This window comes from Aspergillus pseudonomiae (genome assembly GCF_009193645.1).
Source record: "Aspergillus pseudonomiae strain CBS 119388 unplaced genomic scaffold BDV37scaffold_38, whole genome shotgun sequence".
Lineage (NCBI taxonomy): Eukaryota > Fungi > Ascomycota > Eurotiomycetes > Eurotiales > Aspergillaceae > Aspergillus > Aspergillus pseudonomiae.
This window is the reverse complement of record NW_022476030.1, coordinates 168,109-182,898: the sequence shown is the minus strand read 5'-3', so window position 1 is coordinate 182,898 and position 14,790 is coordinate 168,109. Positions and strand designations below refer to the sequence as shown.

Below are 14,790 nucleotides of genomic sequence, written 5' to 3'. Positions count from 1 at the left end.
CATCAGTGGAGGTGCTTACTCTGTTGTGTGAAGAGAGCAAGCAGTTCTTCAAAGACGATTCGGTGATCCTCCGCATTAAGTTGATACTAACTGAATTTTTTTTGCATAGTAGATGGGCCGCTGAACCTGGGTAATAAGGAAGCCTAGTAGTGAAGGACTGATATCAGGTATTCAGGAGAGAGTCCTGGGAGGCATTTTTCATAGAGCATTCATTGATGGTCCTGTATATCGTCCATTTCCAGATTTCTTTTCCTTTGTTAATGTATTCATTACTCATTTAGCTGGAGACGTTTTCGCCCTGTTGGGAGGGAGGCACTGGATCCTTGACGGGTACTGCTAACCGTGTAGACAAGGCTGTACATTTGTAATCTTGGAGAATTTGTATAATCATAAAGCGCGAAGACAAAGCAGATTCCTGGACAACCAAGAGCCAACCAGCAATCTAGCACGGGTTTTGTAGTGTTTTCAGCTCTTTTATAATGGAACGGCGCCTGATAGACTTATGTTGTCGTTAAAACACCAAACTTTCAGTCCGTTCTGATCAACCATTAAAATGAAGTCACGATCTCCTCTGAGTGTGAAATTAGTCCCATGCGAATAGACTCTATTTGACGCCTCCCGAGGCAACTGGGGATTGATACACCTGGCAGGGCGGTGGGCGATTCTGGCATCTGGATTGGAAATCCAGATCTCGGGTTTACCATTGTCGTTCTTGACATAGTAAAGGATGTTACTATCAACATATGCCATGCATATAGGAATGAATGGCGTATTCTCTGTAGACACCACATTTACGCTAACCCTGCCAGTTTCTTGATTGTAAGTGATGGCGGCAATATCACCGGGCGTTTCTGTTAGACAATCACCTCGCCCGAATGTTAAGATCCCCATCGCATTTCCAAATGTGGAGGACAAAGTGTCATCTATCTCCACATGCCAGGCTGGGTCTGCAATTGAGCTTAGTGCCACCGTGAAAGATGGGGAGCGCATGGCAACAGTGTCCTTGAGTGAATATTTATTGACACGCAATTGTGCAATGGAAGTATCAGGACCCACGGTTTCCTCGAGGTGAACCGTTATCAAAGTACCTGCAGTAGGGACCATGTCTATATATGCTATTTTGTTTGCGATATTAAACGTATGAGTAATGCGACTGTCAAACTGCCAGTGTATAATACACTCCGACCCGCTGGCCGTGGTGCTTTTGAATGCCATGGCGACATTCATATTGCGAACAACAAAGCATTTCCAGTGCAGCGATGGCAGTCGGAAGTACGCCGAATCGTTGGTTTGAAGGCTCCAGACATGACAGAATCTAAAGTCCCGGAGAACATGGATCTGCAGCATCAGCCAACATATGTCAAAGAGGAGGCACAATTCAGATGCATCAACGCTTACCCATGCAATGTTATAGCTGCTATAATGGATTCAGAAACGCGTAATGCAGTAAATGTATCTCTGTTTTCTGTGCAGAAGCTCTGAGTCGTATTCAAACGGAGGTTATGGACATAGACCATCGCGTCTTCAATCCATGCATAGCTTCCATGCGAAAAGTCAAGACCAACTAAGCCTGCCGCATTTGACCTTGGAGAATACGGACGGTTGATGACTTTAGAGATCGGCTGTCCACGTTCCAAACGAATACGCTGCTTGGCATATCGTGTGAATGCATCTGGCGAATCTAGTGTAACGGATCTACAGTTGTGTCCGACATATCGAAGGCACACAGCATCACGGAATAGCGTGGAGGATAGTAGACAATTCCATCGCTTGGAGACCTACAATATAATGTTAGTCTGGGAAGACGGATCAATATATATACGATAAAGTTAGACATACTCTTCGGAAAATATGGATTTCTGACAAATCCAGATGTCTAGAAATTTGCACAGCAACCTCGGTAGGCAGACTGCCCAGGATGTCTTTTTGAAAGGAAACTTGGTTCATGCGATCACGCACATCACGCCATTCATAAGGGTGCATCTGCTCCAGAAGCAGATGGTACCTATGGTGCCCATAATTAGCAATGATTACTAGAATGCGATTAGGAAGCGTTTCTCAGTATATCTCCTTTTTGTGGTTTCACATACACAGCTCGGCGAGCAGAGGTAGACTTTAAATCCTTGAACCGAGTGAGGATACCCTGTACTTCGGGATCCATAGTAGTTCGTTGGCCACTGCTTTTTAGGGGTTATATATTATAGGGAAGAGAGTGAGGTAGTATATCTCAGACGTGCAAGAGACCCCAAAGATGACATGAAAGAACGCATAACGAGCAGAAGAAATAATAAGCTATTGTTCACTGGACTGTCTGTGGCATTTCAAATTGAGAAGTACGGTGGTTCAGGGTTGCTTCCACAGCTGCGGCTCCGTGCATTTAATTGTTCCAGGCCTTCCCGTGATCCATGCATGCTTCTCCTTCAATCATCGCCTTTAGGTCCCTTTTTCTTTTTCTTTTCCTTTTCTCCTTCACTACCTCTTTGGGACTCAATTTCGACCATATCCCAGGTACCTCTATCCTCTTCCGACCCGCATCTCCAGTAGGGTCGGAATTATCAATAATATATATTTGATAGTATTGATTTGCAATCTCGACAAAGGAACGAAGAAAATCAATCGGCATCTCGCGCCTCCGTTTGGCCATTTTCCGCCGAGGACAAAATCCCGCCTATGAGGGAAAAAAAAGAAGCTATTCAACTAGCTGTTCCCTGCAGATCCATATTGCCGCGAAGTTCTTACCACATCTTTACGGTCGAATTTTCCATCCCTTTTTTGTTCATCGCAGAGCTCGACCCAAACCTCTGATCTCTGGTTGACAGAAAACGAAACTTAAAGGAGGGAGGAGGAAGAAAAGAAACCAAACCAAACGAAATCAACCAATCAAATCGCAGGAAAGAGGTTTTCCTTTTCCCTTTTATTTTCTTTTTTATTTCATTTAATTTCCTCTTTTTTTTTATTTTTATTTTTTTTTTCTTCCTAAAAAAAAGGGGGAAAAGGGAGAGAGACATTTCACAATCAGGTGTTGGGATACCAGAAACTTTCCACCATTGACACCAATAGATCAAAGGACAAACTCGCAATGACTCGGGAAGCGGAGACCCTCTAAGTGTTGATCAACGCCTTCTTGGCCCAGACTCCGTGATAACCATCAGCCTTCCCACGCTCACCTGTCGTCTACGAGTGACTATCAGCCGACAAATTTCACCCTCCGGCCAACATTTACGCCGCTGTCTATCGGCACACCATTCCGCTTTTCGCAGAAATAGTCGCGATCCTGTTTCACGTTTCGCTGCTGCGGCCCTTGGCCGGAGCCCTCTTCCCCTGTTCCGCCTCGCGAGATGAGCGGTCTCGCCGACCCCCCGTCTAGAAATACCGTAGTTTCTGGCGCTACAGATGCGCCAGGCAGGACACGAAAGCTTCCTCTCCTCTCTTCCTCCGTTCCATCTTCCGGTCAACCGATGGGTGATCCTATGGAGGTCACTCCGCCTGCTTCAGCAGCGGCAACGGGCGCTGGGCCCTCGGTCCACAACAATTCCGACAATGATCGAGCGGGCGGAAACACTATAGCCACTTCCAATGGTTCTACTGAGCCTGGGCATGTGCACAATCATGCAGCGCCCAGCCAGGCCATCGGAGCTGCGGCTGCAGCCCAGCAGCCCAAGGTTGTGCAAACTGCCTTTATTCATAAGCTGTATAAGTACGTCTCGCAAATTGTGACCTGTGATTGCGTGAAATACATTATTAGAGATGCTCTCAATTGAATTCATGCTAATAGTACCCGGCAGTATGCTAGAGGACCCAAGTATCCAACATCTAATCTCATGGTCCAACACTAATGACAGCTTCGTCATGTCGCCTACTTCCGAATTTTCTAAAGTCCTTGCGTTCGTCTTCGCTTCTGCCAGACCCTACATCAGTTGAGTTATAGCTAATTAATTACTAGTCAATACTTCAAACATACCAATATCTCGTCGTTCGTAAGGCAACTGAACATGTATGGCTTTCATAAAGGTATGCCTACCCTCTTGGCTAATGAGTTTTGTCTCTTGTCTGTTGCTCATATGGAACGCCTTAGTAAGCGATGTGTTCCATACTGGATCTCCAGACTCAGCACTTTGGGAGTTTAAACACGGGAATGGCAACTTCAAGCGTGGTGATCTGATTGGGTTACGGGAGATCAAAAGGCGAGCGTCTCGACATGCGTTGATCCATCGCGACTCGTTTCCGGGCCACAAAGCCGCTGCCTCCCAACCTGGCACACCAGCCGAACCGGTCCCTGATGCCACTGAAGCTCGCCTGATGAATCTGGAGCATACATTGTACGACATGCACAACCGCCTGGGTCGCGCCGAAGAAGGCAATGCGGCACTCAATGCAAGATGTCTAGCCATGGCCGAGAGCTTGAGCAGGTGCTATCATGTAAGTTTCACGCCTTTTATATCTTCACAACTTAACATGAAATGAAAATATCATTGATTATTTACGCTTTCAGTGGACACATTCGATCTCGCGCTTTCTGCAAGGTATGATTCCAGATCGTGAAGGTCTCCTGTACAGAGATGGTGAGTAGTAGTACATCATACCTATAAACAAATTGCTGGGATTTCAAATGGTTCTTAACAATCTCTAGTATCCAGTATGCAGGCAGAACTGGAGAAACATCTCGACAGCGTGCGAGCCCTCGAGCACCCCCCTGATCCCTACCTCTCTATTCGACAGCCCTATGTACCAACTGTATCGGTTGATCCAGGCCCACCTCTATCCCCGCGCCAAATGCCACAGGAAGACAGTCGTCGGCCTTCGGTGATGGATACGACCAGACCTAACATGATACGACCACCTGTTCCTTCACATCTAGCTGTATCGCCTCGTAGATATGGCTCAATTGGCGCGGCAAATTCCTCCCCAACTTACGGCCGCCCGCAGGTCCCGACAGTCATTCCCCCACAACAGCCCATGCCGCATCCACTTTCATCCGTCTCTTCCCCACCGGGCCCAAACTTGGCTCGTCGGCATACATCCGCAGACATTCGGCAACATGGCTGGCCGCCCCCTGGCGTGTCCCCATTCCAGTCTGCTCATCAGACTGGTACAGCAACAGCTCCCTGGTCTCCCTCACCACATCGAACCCCAAATTCAAGTGACCAGCAGGTTCGAGAAGTTCTGGCACAGTATGAGATGGGAGCACCGCGACGTCTGCAGGATACCTCGCGTCACGCTACCCCTCCCTTGAATCCCGATCAAACAACCCCCGGACCTACCACCGATAATGGTTGGACATTGGGTCCGAGATTTCCTCGGCATGACACCTCTTTGCCTGCAACAAGACGGTCAAGCATGGCTAGCAATGTTCATTCATTGCTAAATCCGGCGGATACCGCCGAAAGACCCGACGAGGATCAGCATGCCACGATCGAGGATCGAAAACGAAAGCGTCTGGAGTAGATGAACATCGGTTACATTCTTGAGCTGTGCTCTTCGCGCTAAACGATACATCTGTTAGGGTCTTTGGCCTTTGACGACAATAACACCAGGGATCAGTTACTCGCTCAGCTTCGACCTTGCCGTGTGGCGTACATTCTGGAAACAAAGAGACAAGCGCAAAGCTAAACTTTTAGTACTGCATATCCTGGGATTTTCGTCATACTATCTGGATTCTTCTAATTGTCTAAACCTTGGTGAATCGACAATCACACAATCCTTTGGCGATCTGACTTGATTGGGACTACGGAGGTCCCAATTATTCTTACTCAAGCTTAGGGAGGCGCGTATTCCTCTTCCGCCAGTATAGATATCTGTATAACATCATTGGTGGATGTTAGCATGTGACATACTATGGCTGCGTTGCTGATGCCAACATCCCAGGCTTCATTTGCCGTATATGACACACCCTCGAGTTGGTAGGGCCAAAAAGTTCTTGGGTATTCTTTAGAACCGAGAATGAATGTTGATATCTAGGTGCTTATACTCGAGTGTATACGTAGATCTAACAGTGGGGCCGGTCCTTTCAGATCAGGGAAGTAAGCGGTTATGTTAGGTTTTAAGTGTGTATATAACTCTATCGTTGTGTATTGTATAGTTATCGTCAAAGTATCTCAAGCAGATATACGGGGGGTATATTGAAATCCAACCCACAACCATGAAAGCCTGAATAGGAGACGAATCTATTTCTTCTTCCTTTTCCTTGACCGCTCAGTAAGAATCTCATCTAGGAAGCTCGTGGCTTTCCTCCTCCCTTTTAGGCGATATGGCTGTTGTGATAAAGTCCCTCCTCGCTTCACCGATGCCTCATCCTCACCATCTCCACCGTCATCACCCTGATCTCCACGATCGTCGTCAGCTACAATGGGGTCGAGAGTCCTTGGAATAGACTCCGCTTTTCTTTTCCTCGAGCCCTTCTTCCCGACCAGGGCCGTTCGTCCTTCATCCTCGTCCTCGTCATCATCATCATAGGCTCTGCCAGCCATAGTCTGGGACTGATTCGTAGCAGAGCTGGCACCTGATGAGCTTCCCATGTTGCTCAGTTGTCGACCCGCGGCTGCATTCTTCTCTGACATGATTTTCTTGTAGTTCTTCCCAAGAAGTTGTCTCCGTAGTTTATCGTTGGAGCCAAGTTCCGTGCGATTCCAACTTCCATCGGCTGCTTTGGAGGGAAGGGGTGCCCCAACACCTAAACTGTAGCCATCATCCAATCAGCGCTATTCATACATCGTCATACATCACACAGAGGGGGGCAAAATAGAAACAAATAAAACCAAACCAATAAGAAGGGCAAAAGAGAGAACAGACGATTTTCCATAACATAACATAGAGAAAGACCTACGTTTCCGGCACAGCTGTGAAAACTTCATCCTCTTCTCGCTGTAACTCCTCTTCAGACTTTGTATTGGCTTGTTCTTCCTGAGTCTTCGGGGGTAGCCATGAGGCGACGAGTCGCTGACTGCGTGCCAAAGCAACATTGGCTTTGTTTAGTATAACATCTGTTTCCGTTTTGGATAAAGACATGATGTTCGGTTGTCCCACCTCGTCCTTGCTCTTCTTTTCTTTTTGGTCTTTGTCCTATCTATCAACACCCAACTTTTTGGCGATAGCGAGGCGGAAGGACACGGCATAATACTCACCGCCTACTTATTTCTTCAAATCATGGAGCTACTACTCTGTCTTGGCGCCTAATGACAATTTGCAAGCTCTACCTCCGTTGAACTCAGTGGGTTACTAGTAGTAGTATCCTATCCTTTGTATATACATACAATCTATTGTGGTATGTAGACCGTCATTACAAGAACATTAGCCAGAGCCACGTAAACGAGTCTAAACATGTCATGAACATCGTAGTGACTGATACACATTATTATGCCCATTGTGTCGCTGTATTGACGCGCTTGGAATACACAGGATCGATGTCCCTATCAAGGATATCTATCAGGGTTTCCGATATCATATCGAATAGTAGGTCGTGTGGTCTGGTAGACTTAGAGTCGTTGGTGGGTTGGTGGTTTTCTAAGCAGCCTAAGGAATGGAAAGCAGCATCGAATGCCTAGCGATCGGGTGTTAGTTGATGTTCCCAAACAATACACGAGGGGTATAATGGTTGACGTACCATTTGTAGTGTCTTTCGAAGTTCAATAAATAATCTGGCTGCACGATCGCCTCCCGTCCCTTCATTGGCCTGGACGAGGAAGTCCAGCCATGAGTCCATGCATATTCTGCGGCCGCTTCCTTGGAGTCGCCCTCCCAGGAGGCAAGCGGCGAGCGGCGTGACATGTGAAGTTTGCTTTAGAAAATACGTGTCTCCCGAAGAAGGCATGTTTATCGAATTGAAGATGAACAGACTCCTCGGTCGCTCCATAGAATTGACAGAAGAGGGTGACATATGTGCCATCTCATGTGTCTCAGTAAAGTAACGCCTGCGCGAAGCTGATGAAGGAGCTGCAAGATTGGGATACATGACATGAAACAGCAGAGCTTTGATAAGTGGGGTACGCCATGAATTGGTATTCAAGCTGGCACCTCCGAACTGGAAGTGCTCATCCAGGTGTTCACGGCAGGAGATGATTTTTTTCTTAGCTAGGATGTCAAGCGTATGGCGGGCAGCCTGTAACACTTCATAGACGCGATCGAAGTGCATATGGTTCGATACTGCAAACTTAAATGCGGCTGCACGACCCGCTCGATACCAGACCTCACGGGTCGCCTTGAATGCGTTGACCGCGCTGAGGTGGTCACTCCAGGTGTTTTGTGAAAACTCTACACGAGTCCTGTGCACATCCTTACGTGTCTCTTGGTCTGCCGATGAGTAGAACAAAGATTGGTCGCCCCCAATCACCCCTATAATGAGAAGCGGATCAAGGCAGCGAAATATTATCCCCAACAGAATCAGCTTTGCGCGGCAAGGGTCAAGGGGTAACTCTGAGAGAAGGGCTCCGAGAGGTGTCAGCCCCTCTTTCTCATCCAGTGCTCTTAAAAGCTGTAGGTTACTAATAGCTAAGTCCACCTTGGTCTCGTCCGGAGGTTCAATGGAATCTCGTAAGGTGTCCTGAATGGAGGCAGACGACACTGCCCGTTTCACTTGCAAAGAGGTCTGTTGTAAGTCCTCCCGCATCATTCCTGGAAATCGGGTGACGCGGAAAGAATTGTGCATATCCCTCGTGTAAAGAGCAAAGTACTCTCCTGCTTGGACTCTGCCAGCTCTGCCTGCACGCTGAGAAGCGCTGGACTGACTAATCCAACAACATGCAAACCGGGTTGTCCTTGACTGTGGGTCATGAATTTTTTGATTTACCTTACCGGGATCAATGACAAACTTCACATCTGGAATGGTTATCGAAGTCTCGGCAATATCAGTAGACAAGATAACTCGGCGACAAGCTCGCGAAACTGGACTAAAAAGCTCTTTCTGACCATCGGGAAGGTTTGAATGGAGCTGCAGGATCTTGTATCGGCTATCATCAGAGAAGTCACAGCCTAACATCTTTCCATGTTTTCGGATGGTACTTTCAACGGCCATGATGTGACGTAAACCTGGAAGGAAGACCAAGATAGAGCCTTCCTCGGTACTAGACAAGACATAACAGATAACGGCGCATATGAGGCCTAGTGGCATCAAAGGATCTTCTTCTCGAAGCACGGATCGAGAAGATTGTAATAAGATCGGATCATGCGAATGCTGGTCCCCACCAATCCCTTGCTCGTCAGAGTTCGGGAGGTCTGCCACCGGCAGAAGGTTATACCTTCTGAAATACCTTGCTGTCTGGGGTTCATCGATCAACAATGATAGCGCTCGCGGGGGGTAGAACCTAGATAAGGACTCGATGACCTCATCTAGGTAATGTTTGCCAACAGGGAAAGCACGCCCGGAGATACGAAGATGTGGAGCAGGCAAGCGACCTCCGTCGTTGACGATATTTTGAAAATATGAAGCGAAAAGACCTATATCAAGAGTTGCGCTCATCACAATAATCTTAGGCGCATGCAGCCCTAGGTCACGACGTTGATCGACGAAGTTTCTCAGAAAAAGCATGAGTAAGTCGAGGTCAAGGTCTCGTTCGTGAACTTCATCGAGTATGATGTGGGAGAAAGACACCAGGTAGGACTCGGAATGCAGCATGTTAAGGAGATAGCCAGCCGTGCAGAACGTTATTGAGCTCAATCTTGTGGGACGTCGAGAATCAAATCGAATTTGATACCCTACGGAGCATCCAAGTGATTCCCTTCTTTCTTTCGCAACCCGCTTCGCTAGTGAAGTCGCTGCTATTCTGCGAGGTTGGACGCAAAGTATCTTGCATGCACTTTCGGAGTCCTTGACCATAGCATTGTCGAGCAGCATCTGGGGCACTTGTGTTGATTTGCCGGAACCAGTATCTGCTACAATGAGCGAATATGTGTTCTTCTCAACAAGGTCAAGTATGTCATCCTTCCTTCTGCTGATCGGCAACCTTCCTTGGCGCTTCCACAGCCTACCAACAGGTGAGCCCAATGAGTTATCTACTTTTTTCTGCTCATTGAAGCCCTCCTGGTCAGCTGAAATGGAACTCCCTATTTGCCCTCCACTGCACTTTGCCGTAGAAAATTTGCAGGCACGTCTTAAATCCCTCAAGGCCCTAAGCATGACAATAAACATATCTTCGTCTATATTTAGCTTCATATATAGTAGTTCTTCTCGTAATTCGTTGAGCTCTTGCAACAAACCACTTGTATGGAGCCTTGAGATCAAGGCCAACAAGGCCTGCAGTTCTGCTGAAGACTGACACACATTAGCTTAAGCAGCTAATTCAAGCTATCATGTATCGTACCTTACCTTTGAGCTTCCTGTTCCGGACGTGGTTATAGTTGTAGAGGTATGCTGAAGGGTGCAATTTACGGTGCAATCAAACTTGCGCTTGTCACGGCTAACAAATCGAGATTTGAGCATTATTAGCCCCTTCTGAACAAAATCAGAGTGTAGCACGGGCTTAGGTGACCGCAAAAGCACCTTTCCAAACCCATTATAGTCTTCCTCTCTTGGAAGAGCATCGATGACAATTTGTGATTCGTCTACAGCACTGGCTGTATTGGCGTCTGGTGTTCTCCAAGACAAACCACTGTTGTCGCACGCTAGCCCATTCTCAACTAAAGGGCCCCTTTCCTGGCTTCGCGATTGTGAGGTGGACCGCTCCACGGATGCTTTTGTAGTTTCTTCCAAGGCACACGCTGTGCTTGACCCTGTCCTGATCATACAGTAAGGGACTAGAGCACCGTGAAGTAAAGGGCGTTTCGGCTCTAAAAGTGACCTGCATATCTCCGTAGCGCGGTCTCTAGTCTGGATGCTAGGTAACACTGCAGTGTAGCGACGAGTTGCGATGTTGCGCTGTTGCGAAGGTCGCGTCGGGTTTAAAAGAGCGAGACGTATTTTGGGATGGCCATCTTTGATGCAGGGAAAATATCTGATGCTCTATGATAGGGTGGTAATTAGCATTGACTGTCTGTCATGAGAAAAAGTAGAAGCCTGATAACATTGTACCGTATAACTTTGCATCGCCGCAAGCCAGGTGAGGGTGCGGTACTATTACGCATTGATCGCCGCATGAAGAAAGGAGGATTATGAGATAATGGTGGCGTATATAGCCATTACTTGGTTTATATGATGTCCCTTTCGAGAGGATAGGGGAAAGAAAAGATAAAGATAAAGATAAAACAAGGCAAAGATGGACGAGTGAAGTAATATTCTTATGTCTTTGGGTATGAATTTTACAAAAGTAAATATCATCAATATATCTAATTGGCCTTGGCGCGGCATAAATTTATTCAATCACCACTCTACCATCTCTACTAAAGATTCCAATTCTTCAAACTACACACTTAAAGCGCGTGTATCCAAATAGTAGAATATATTACGCGATCTTTATTATAAGTGAATTCATGGCGTCATTGCGTGTGTATTTACATGTAGATCTATCCTCTCTCCCCCTCTCTATATATATTGTTCTCAGTAAGTATGAAAGAAGCAACCCCAGCCCGAGCAATACAATGGATGTGCGAGGAAGCATGACAAGATTAAAGAAATAAAATAAAAACGATGAACCAACGCTCATGACGCTTCTCCATGGTGTTGGTGTTTTTGTTTCAATTTTTTCTCCGTCTTCATAAACTCTCGAATCCCAACTGGGATGCTGGCAAACAGGTCGTCTGCCTGATCGGGGATGGTCCAGTTTGCCTCACTCCCACCTCCATCGTCATCCATGCTAGTGCTCGCAGACGCGACCTCTGCCCTTGGAGTGTGAAGCAAATCCCCAGTCGGCCCTTTCGAAGCCCCCTTGGCCTTAGCCTGCGCGACCCTCGCCGCCCAATCTTCCATCTCATCACGAAAATCATCCCAGACGCAATGCACACAGCCACTCATGCAGCAATTGTCAGGCTCCTCTGGCCGCGGTGGTATCGCAACCCCATTTATAGTTTTCCATGTAGACCCTGGTGGTCTCGAACCGGGGTTATACCGTGAAGAGCGACCAGGGCCAGCAAGGCGAGTGCCAAACACAATAGACATCTTGTCCTGCGGCGAGTGAGGCTCGATTGAAGATGTTGACGACTCGTCATCCAATTCTTTAGAAATAGGACGCGAGGAACTTGCTTGACGTCTGTAAGGAGAGCGGGATGAGAGAATGTCATGATAGTACCCTGATAATGGATATGCTTGAATGGGTCCTGAATCGTTCAAGTATGCTGTCGTGTCCTGATACTTGGTATGGGCATGGCTGGCTGCTCGTCGGGTAGTGGGAAACGGGGCATATCGTCCGATAGACAGTGCTGATGCAGGGAGAAAGCGCGCCTGGTTTATAGTTAAAAAATAACCCATACCCGACAAGCAGGGGGTCATTTTAAACACTGATCGCCCTTTACCCATGAAAAGAAACTCTGTAGTGCCGGGTGGTTGCCGGGAAGAACACTGGAAAGTGCTATTTGCCATCCGAGGCTGACATTATGTCATTATGCAAACAATACAAACATTTGAATGGCGTCTCGCAGAATGCGATGTATGCTATCGCAAGGTCTGCAGATCGCGTCGTTCTTCAGTATCAATCCTTGACAAAGTCGAATCCTCCAAGGTGGCTGCGAATGATTGGAATTGTATATAGGACATCTATACGTTCCTAGGACATCTCTCCTTGTCTCAGACGGCGCGAAACAAGTGTAGCGCTGCTGTTCTCAACACGTCGCCAATGAACCCGCAACCTGAAAATGAAAATGCACAGCGCCCGCCTGATCGCGCATCACACCAAGAACCATCGAGAGAAAGCTTAGTGCAATCGCAAGCGGAGAGTCTGCTGCGCGCAACCAGCAACTCATCGAAGAGGGGCTCAAAAATTCCTATAGCCCAAACTGAAACGAGAGCTCTTGGGTTACGCGATAGAAAAGCTCTTAGGCCATCACTGGTTCCAGATGCAAGCCTAAGGCTGGACATAAACTCACCAAGCAGGCGATCAAGTGGTCTTCAAGCGTTTGCAGCCCCTCCGAGGCGAGTCTCGAGGAGAATCCTTCCTTCAGACCTGTCATTCAAGTCTCCGATAGTGACACAGGGGAACAAATTGGATCGTGGACTACCAGATAGTCCGGACGACCAATTAGCATCTGAATTGAGTAACGCAACGGGTGAAGCCAATTCACATGCAGACTTGCATGAAGGGCTCGAAGAACCTGATCTCCCCCCAACCCCAGCGCAATTAGGCCTAGAAAGACCCCCCGCACGTCCAAAAGGGCTACTGAGCAGTAGTCCGACTATGCAACATGGCAACTGGGGGAAACGACGGACCACTAACCATCTAGAACAGAGCCCCTCTAGGCTTAGGAATGTTCATTATGGAGAAGGAGACGAAGGCCTACTGGAATCTGACCCAAATATGGCTCAAGGACTCTTTCCTGAGCCCGTTCTGAAAAAGCGGCGATTGACAATGCAACTTGCCACAGAGATAAAAAAACTTAGCGATGACATTGTTGAGTTGGAGAATTGGTCAAAGAGCTTAAGTTACAATGTCGATGATACAGAACTAGATATGGGCAAACTTATGTAAGTATTTCATACCCAGTCATTTGAAATCTGACCTGACTGATGGCAGGTCAATATTGTGTGAAGATCCCAATAGGGCAACGCCTGAAAAGCCGGGCCCATATGATATGTCTATATCTTCTTTAATCTCCACGTTGCTTCCTTTTTCTACGAAGTGTTCTCCAGTAACTTCAGAGGAGCATCCTCCGCCGAATCCTTTTGCCCTCGATACACTTTCTCAAGCTGAGCCATATCTAACATTATTCGCCCCATTGAAACTCAAATCATATTCAAATACTTACTGTGGTTTGGACCCAGACAAGCATTTGGAGAAACATACCTTGGAACTGTCTACACCGCGGCCCTTTCCTTCTAGACACCTCCACTTAGCCATCAACTACGAAACGGATCCAGAAACGCAGTCTGTACTCTCCATATCGGTGCCAATGGGTATTGACAACAAAGTACCAATATCTTTGCGCCAGTGGATCGAATCAAGGCTAGCGAACCCACTCTTGAAGTTGGATGTATCGGGTCTATGTTGGGGCATACAACGGTACTGGGAAGCCTCAATATCACGTGCCAAACTATGGTCGCGGCTAGAAGGACAATATCGAGGACTGATCAGAAGTCGTGGAACAACCAGTGATACTGATAAATTGGATGACTTCCTAGACCCCGATGTGCCCACTCTCTCGAGTATAAATCCACGGAAAATACTACCACACCTTGAGCGTACATCTATGCTATTCGAGTCCGGAGGTGGAGAGTCTTTACGAGCCTACTTTTCATGCGAACTAGCAATCGATGAATGGGCAGGTGAGCCCAGGTTGGTTCCGGGGATCAGTGTGTCTGCACCGTCCATGATGAATGGCAGGTCGGGAAGCAAGGTGGAACAGGATGTCAAAAGACTATTTCACACAATTTTGAACGAGAAACAGAGCGGGCGAATAGGCACAGACGTTGATATCAATGCAGATGCGATAGTACATGCTGCTGAACATATTCTGGGTGTCTTATTCTTTGATGAGCCCGAAAAACATGCTTTCAAAGTGAAGGCAAAAAAGTGACTGCATATGTCATTGGAATTGGCTTGGATTGGTTTTCGAATCCACTAGCTGATCTCAACACTTGTTGATCTAAAAGCGACAGCGTCTGCCCCTCTGTAAATCAACAGATGGATCGCGTCCTAGACACATTTCCAACCTCTACTGAACCTGAGAACAAACTTACATTGACTACGAAAGCAGAGGTTTACGCAGGTTGTAATC

At 47.3% G+C, this 14,790-nt stretch overlaps 8 protein-coding genes across 8 annotated transcripts; 2 read left to right on the top strand and 6 right to left on the bottom strand.

Moving 5' to 3' along the window:
- Positions 1 to 274: 274 nt before the first annotated feature.
- BDV37DRAFT_133507 (uncharacterized protein) lies at positions 275 to 1,783 on the bottom strand. The gene has a single exon (XM_032078740.1). The coding sequence runs from the start codon at positions 1,345 to 1,347 to the stop codon at positions 475 to 477; it is 873 nt and encodes a 290-aa protein (XP_031940901.1). The 5' UTR covers positions 1,348 to 1,783; the 3' UTR covers positions 275 to 474.
- Positions 1,395 to 2,161, bottom strand: BDV37DRAFT_272011 (F-box domain protein; the record flags this gene model as incomplete). Its single annotated transcript, XM_032084804.1, has 3 exons — positions 1,395 to 1,778; positions 1,840 to 2,005; positions 2,091 to 2,161. 3 exons carry the CDS (start codon positions 2,159 to 2,161, stop codon positions 1,395 to 1,397), a joined length of 621 nt encoding a protein of 206 aa, XP_031940900.1.
- A 1,012-nt stretch (positions 2,162 to 3,173) lies between these two features.
- BDV37DRAFT_133586 (HSF-type DNA-binding-domain-containing protein) lies at positions 3,174 to 5,805 on the top strand. The gene is made up of 6 exons (XM_032078741.1): positions 3,174 to 3,697; positions 3,786 to 3,884; positions 3,944 to 4,011; positions 4,076 to 4,419; positions 4,493 to 4,562; positions 4,631 to 5,805. The coding sequence occupies exons 1-6, from the start codon at positions 3,339 to 3,341 to the stop codon at positions 5,443 to 5,445; spliced, it is 1,755 nt and encodes a 584-aa protein (XP_031940899.1). The 5' UTR covers positions 3,174 to 3,338; the 3' UTR covers positions 5,446 to 5,805.
- Positions 5,805 to 7,090, bottom strand: BDV37DRAFT_133635 (DUF3245 domain-containing protein). The gene is made up of 2 exons (XM_032078742.1): positions 6,824 to 7,090; positions 5,805 to 6,675 (listed from the first exon to the last, which is right to left on the bottom strand). The coding sequence occupies exons 1-2, from the start codon at positions 7,003 to 7,005 to the stop codon at positions 6,165 to 6,167; spliced, it is 693 nt and encodes a 230-aa protein (XP_031940898.1). The 5' UTR covers positions 7,006 to 7,090; the 3' UTR covers positions 5,805 to 6,164.
- Positions 7,091 to 7,290: 200 nt separating this feature from the next.
- BDV37DRAFT_133504 (P-loop containing nucleoside triphosphate hydrolase protein) lies at positions 7,291 to 10,353 on the bottom strand. Its single transcript, XM_032078739.1, has 3 exons — positions 10,293 to 10,353; positions 7,601 to 10,243; positions 7,291 to 7,537 (listed from the first exon to the last, which is right to left on the bottom strand). Exons 2-3 carry the CDS (start codon positions 10,142 to 10,144, stop codon positions 7,352 to 7,354), a joined length of 2,730 nt encoding a protein of 909 aa, XP_031940897.1. The 5' UTR covers positions 10,145 to 10,243; positions 10,293 to 10,353; the 3' UTR covers positions 7,291 to 7,351.
- A 118-nt stretch (positions 10,354 to 10,471) lies between these two features.
- Positions 10,472 to 11,201, bottom strand: BDV37DRAFT_249888 (uncharacterized protein; the record flags this gene model as incomplete). Its single annotated transcript, XM_032082133.1, has 2 exons — positions 11,000 to 11,201; positions 10,472 to 10,930 (listed from the first exon to the last, which is right to left on the bottom strand). Coding segments are annotated over exons 1-2 (474 nt in total), but the record flags the coding sequence as incomplete, so codon positions are not given.
- Positions 11,202 to 11,383: 182 nt separating this feature from the next.
- On the bottom strand, positions 11,384 to 12,401 carry BDV37DRAFT_249886 (oxidoreductase-like domain-containing protein). Its single transcript, XM_032082132.1, has one exon. It carries the CDS (start codon positions 12,377 to 12,379, stop codon positions 11,567 to 11,569), a length of 813 nt encoding a protein of 270 aa, XP_031940895.1. The 5' UTR covers positions 12,380 to 12,401; the 3' UTR covers positions 11,384 to 11,566.
- Positions 12,402 to 13,373: 972 nt separating this feature from the next.
- BDV37DRAFT_272008 (uncharacterized protein) lies at positions 13,374 to 14,589 on the top strand (the record flags this gene model as incomplete). Its single annotated transcript, XM_032084803.1, has 2 exons — positions 13,374 to 13,540; positions 13,590 to 14,589. The coding sequence occupies 2 exons, from the start codon at positions 13,374 to 13,376 to the stop codon at positions 14,587 to 14,589; spliced, it is 1,167 nt and encodes a 388-aa protein (XP_031940894.1).
- Positions 14,590 to 14,790: the final 201 nt, after the last annotated feature.

Excerpts from the sequence above, each read along its gene's own strand:
- BDV37DRAFT_133507 (XM_032078740.1), bottom strand. The coding sequence starts at position 1,347 with ATGCTGCAGATCCATGTTCTCCGGGACTTTAGATTCTGTCATGTCTGG.
- BDV37DRAFT_133586 (XM_032078741.1), top strand. The coding sequence starts at position 3,339 with ATGAGCGGTCTCGCCGACCCCCCGTCTAGAAATACCGTAGTTTCTGGC. Across the intron at positions 3,698-3,785 it reads TTTATTCATAAGCTGTATAA|TATGCTAGAGGACCCAAGTA; the intron begins GTACGTCTCGCA and ends AGTACCCGGCAG. Across the intron at positions 3,885-3,943 it reads GAATTTTCTAAAGTCCTTGC|TCAATACTTCAAACATACCA; the intron begins GTTCGTCTTCGC and ends ATTAATTACTAG.
- BDV37DRAFT_133635 (XM_032078742.1), bottom strand. The coding sequence starts at position 7,005 with ATGTCTTTATCCAAAACGGAAACAGATGTTATACTAAACAAAGCCAAT. Across the intron at positions 6,676-6,823 it reads TTCACAGCTGTGCCGGAAAC|TTTAGGTGTTGGGGCACCCC; the intron begins GTAGGTCTTTCT and ends TGATGGCTACAG.
- BDV37DRAFT_133504 (XM_032078739.1), bottom strand. The coding sequence starts at position 10,144 with ATGAAGCTAAATATAGACGAAGATATGTTTATTGTCATGCTTAGGGCC. Across the intron at positions 7,538-7,600 it reads TTCGAAAGACACTACAAATG|GCATTCGATGCTGCTTTCCA; the intron begins GTACGTCAACCA and ends CCCGATCGCTAG.
- BDV37DRAFT_249886 (XM_032082132.1), bottom strand. The coding sequence starts at position 12,379 with ATGGGTAAAGGGCGATCAGTGTTTAAAATGACCCCCTGCTTGTCGGGT.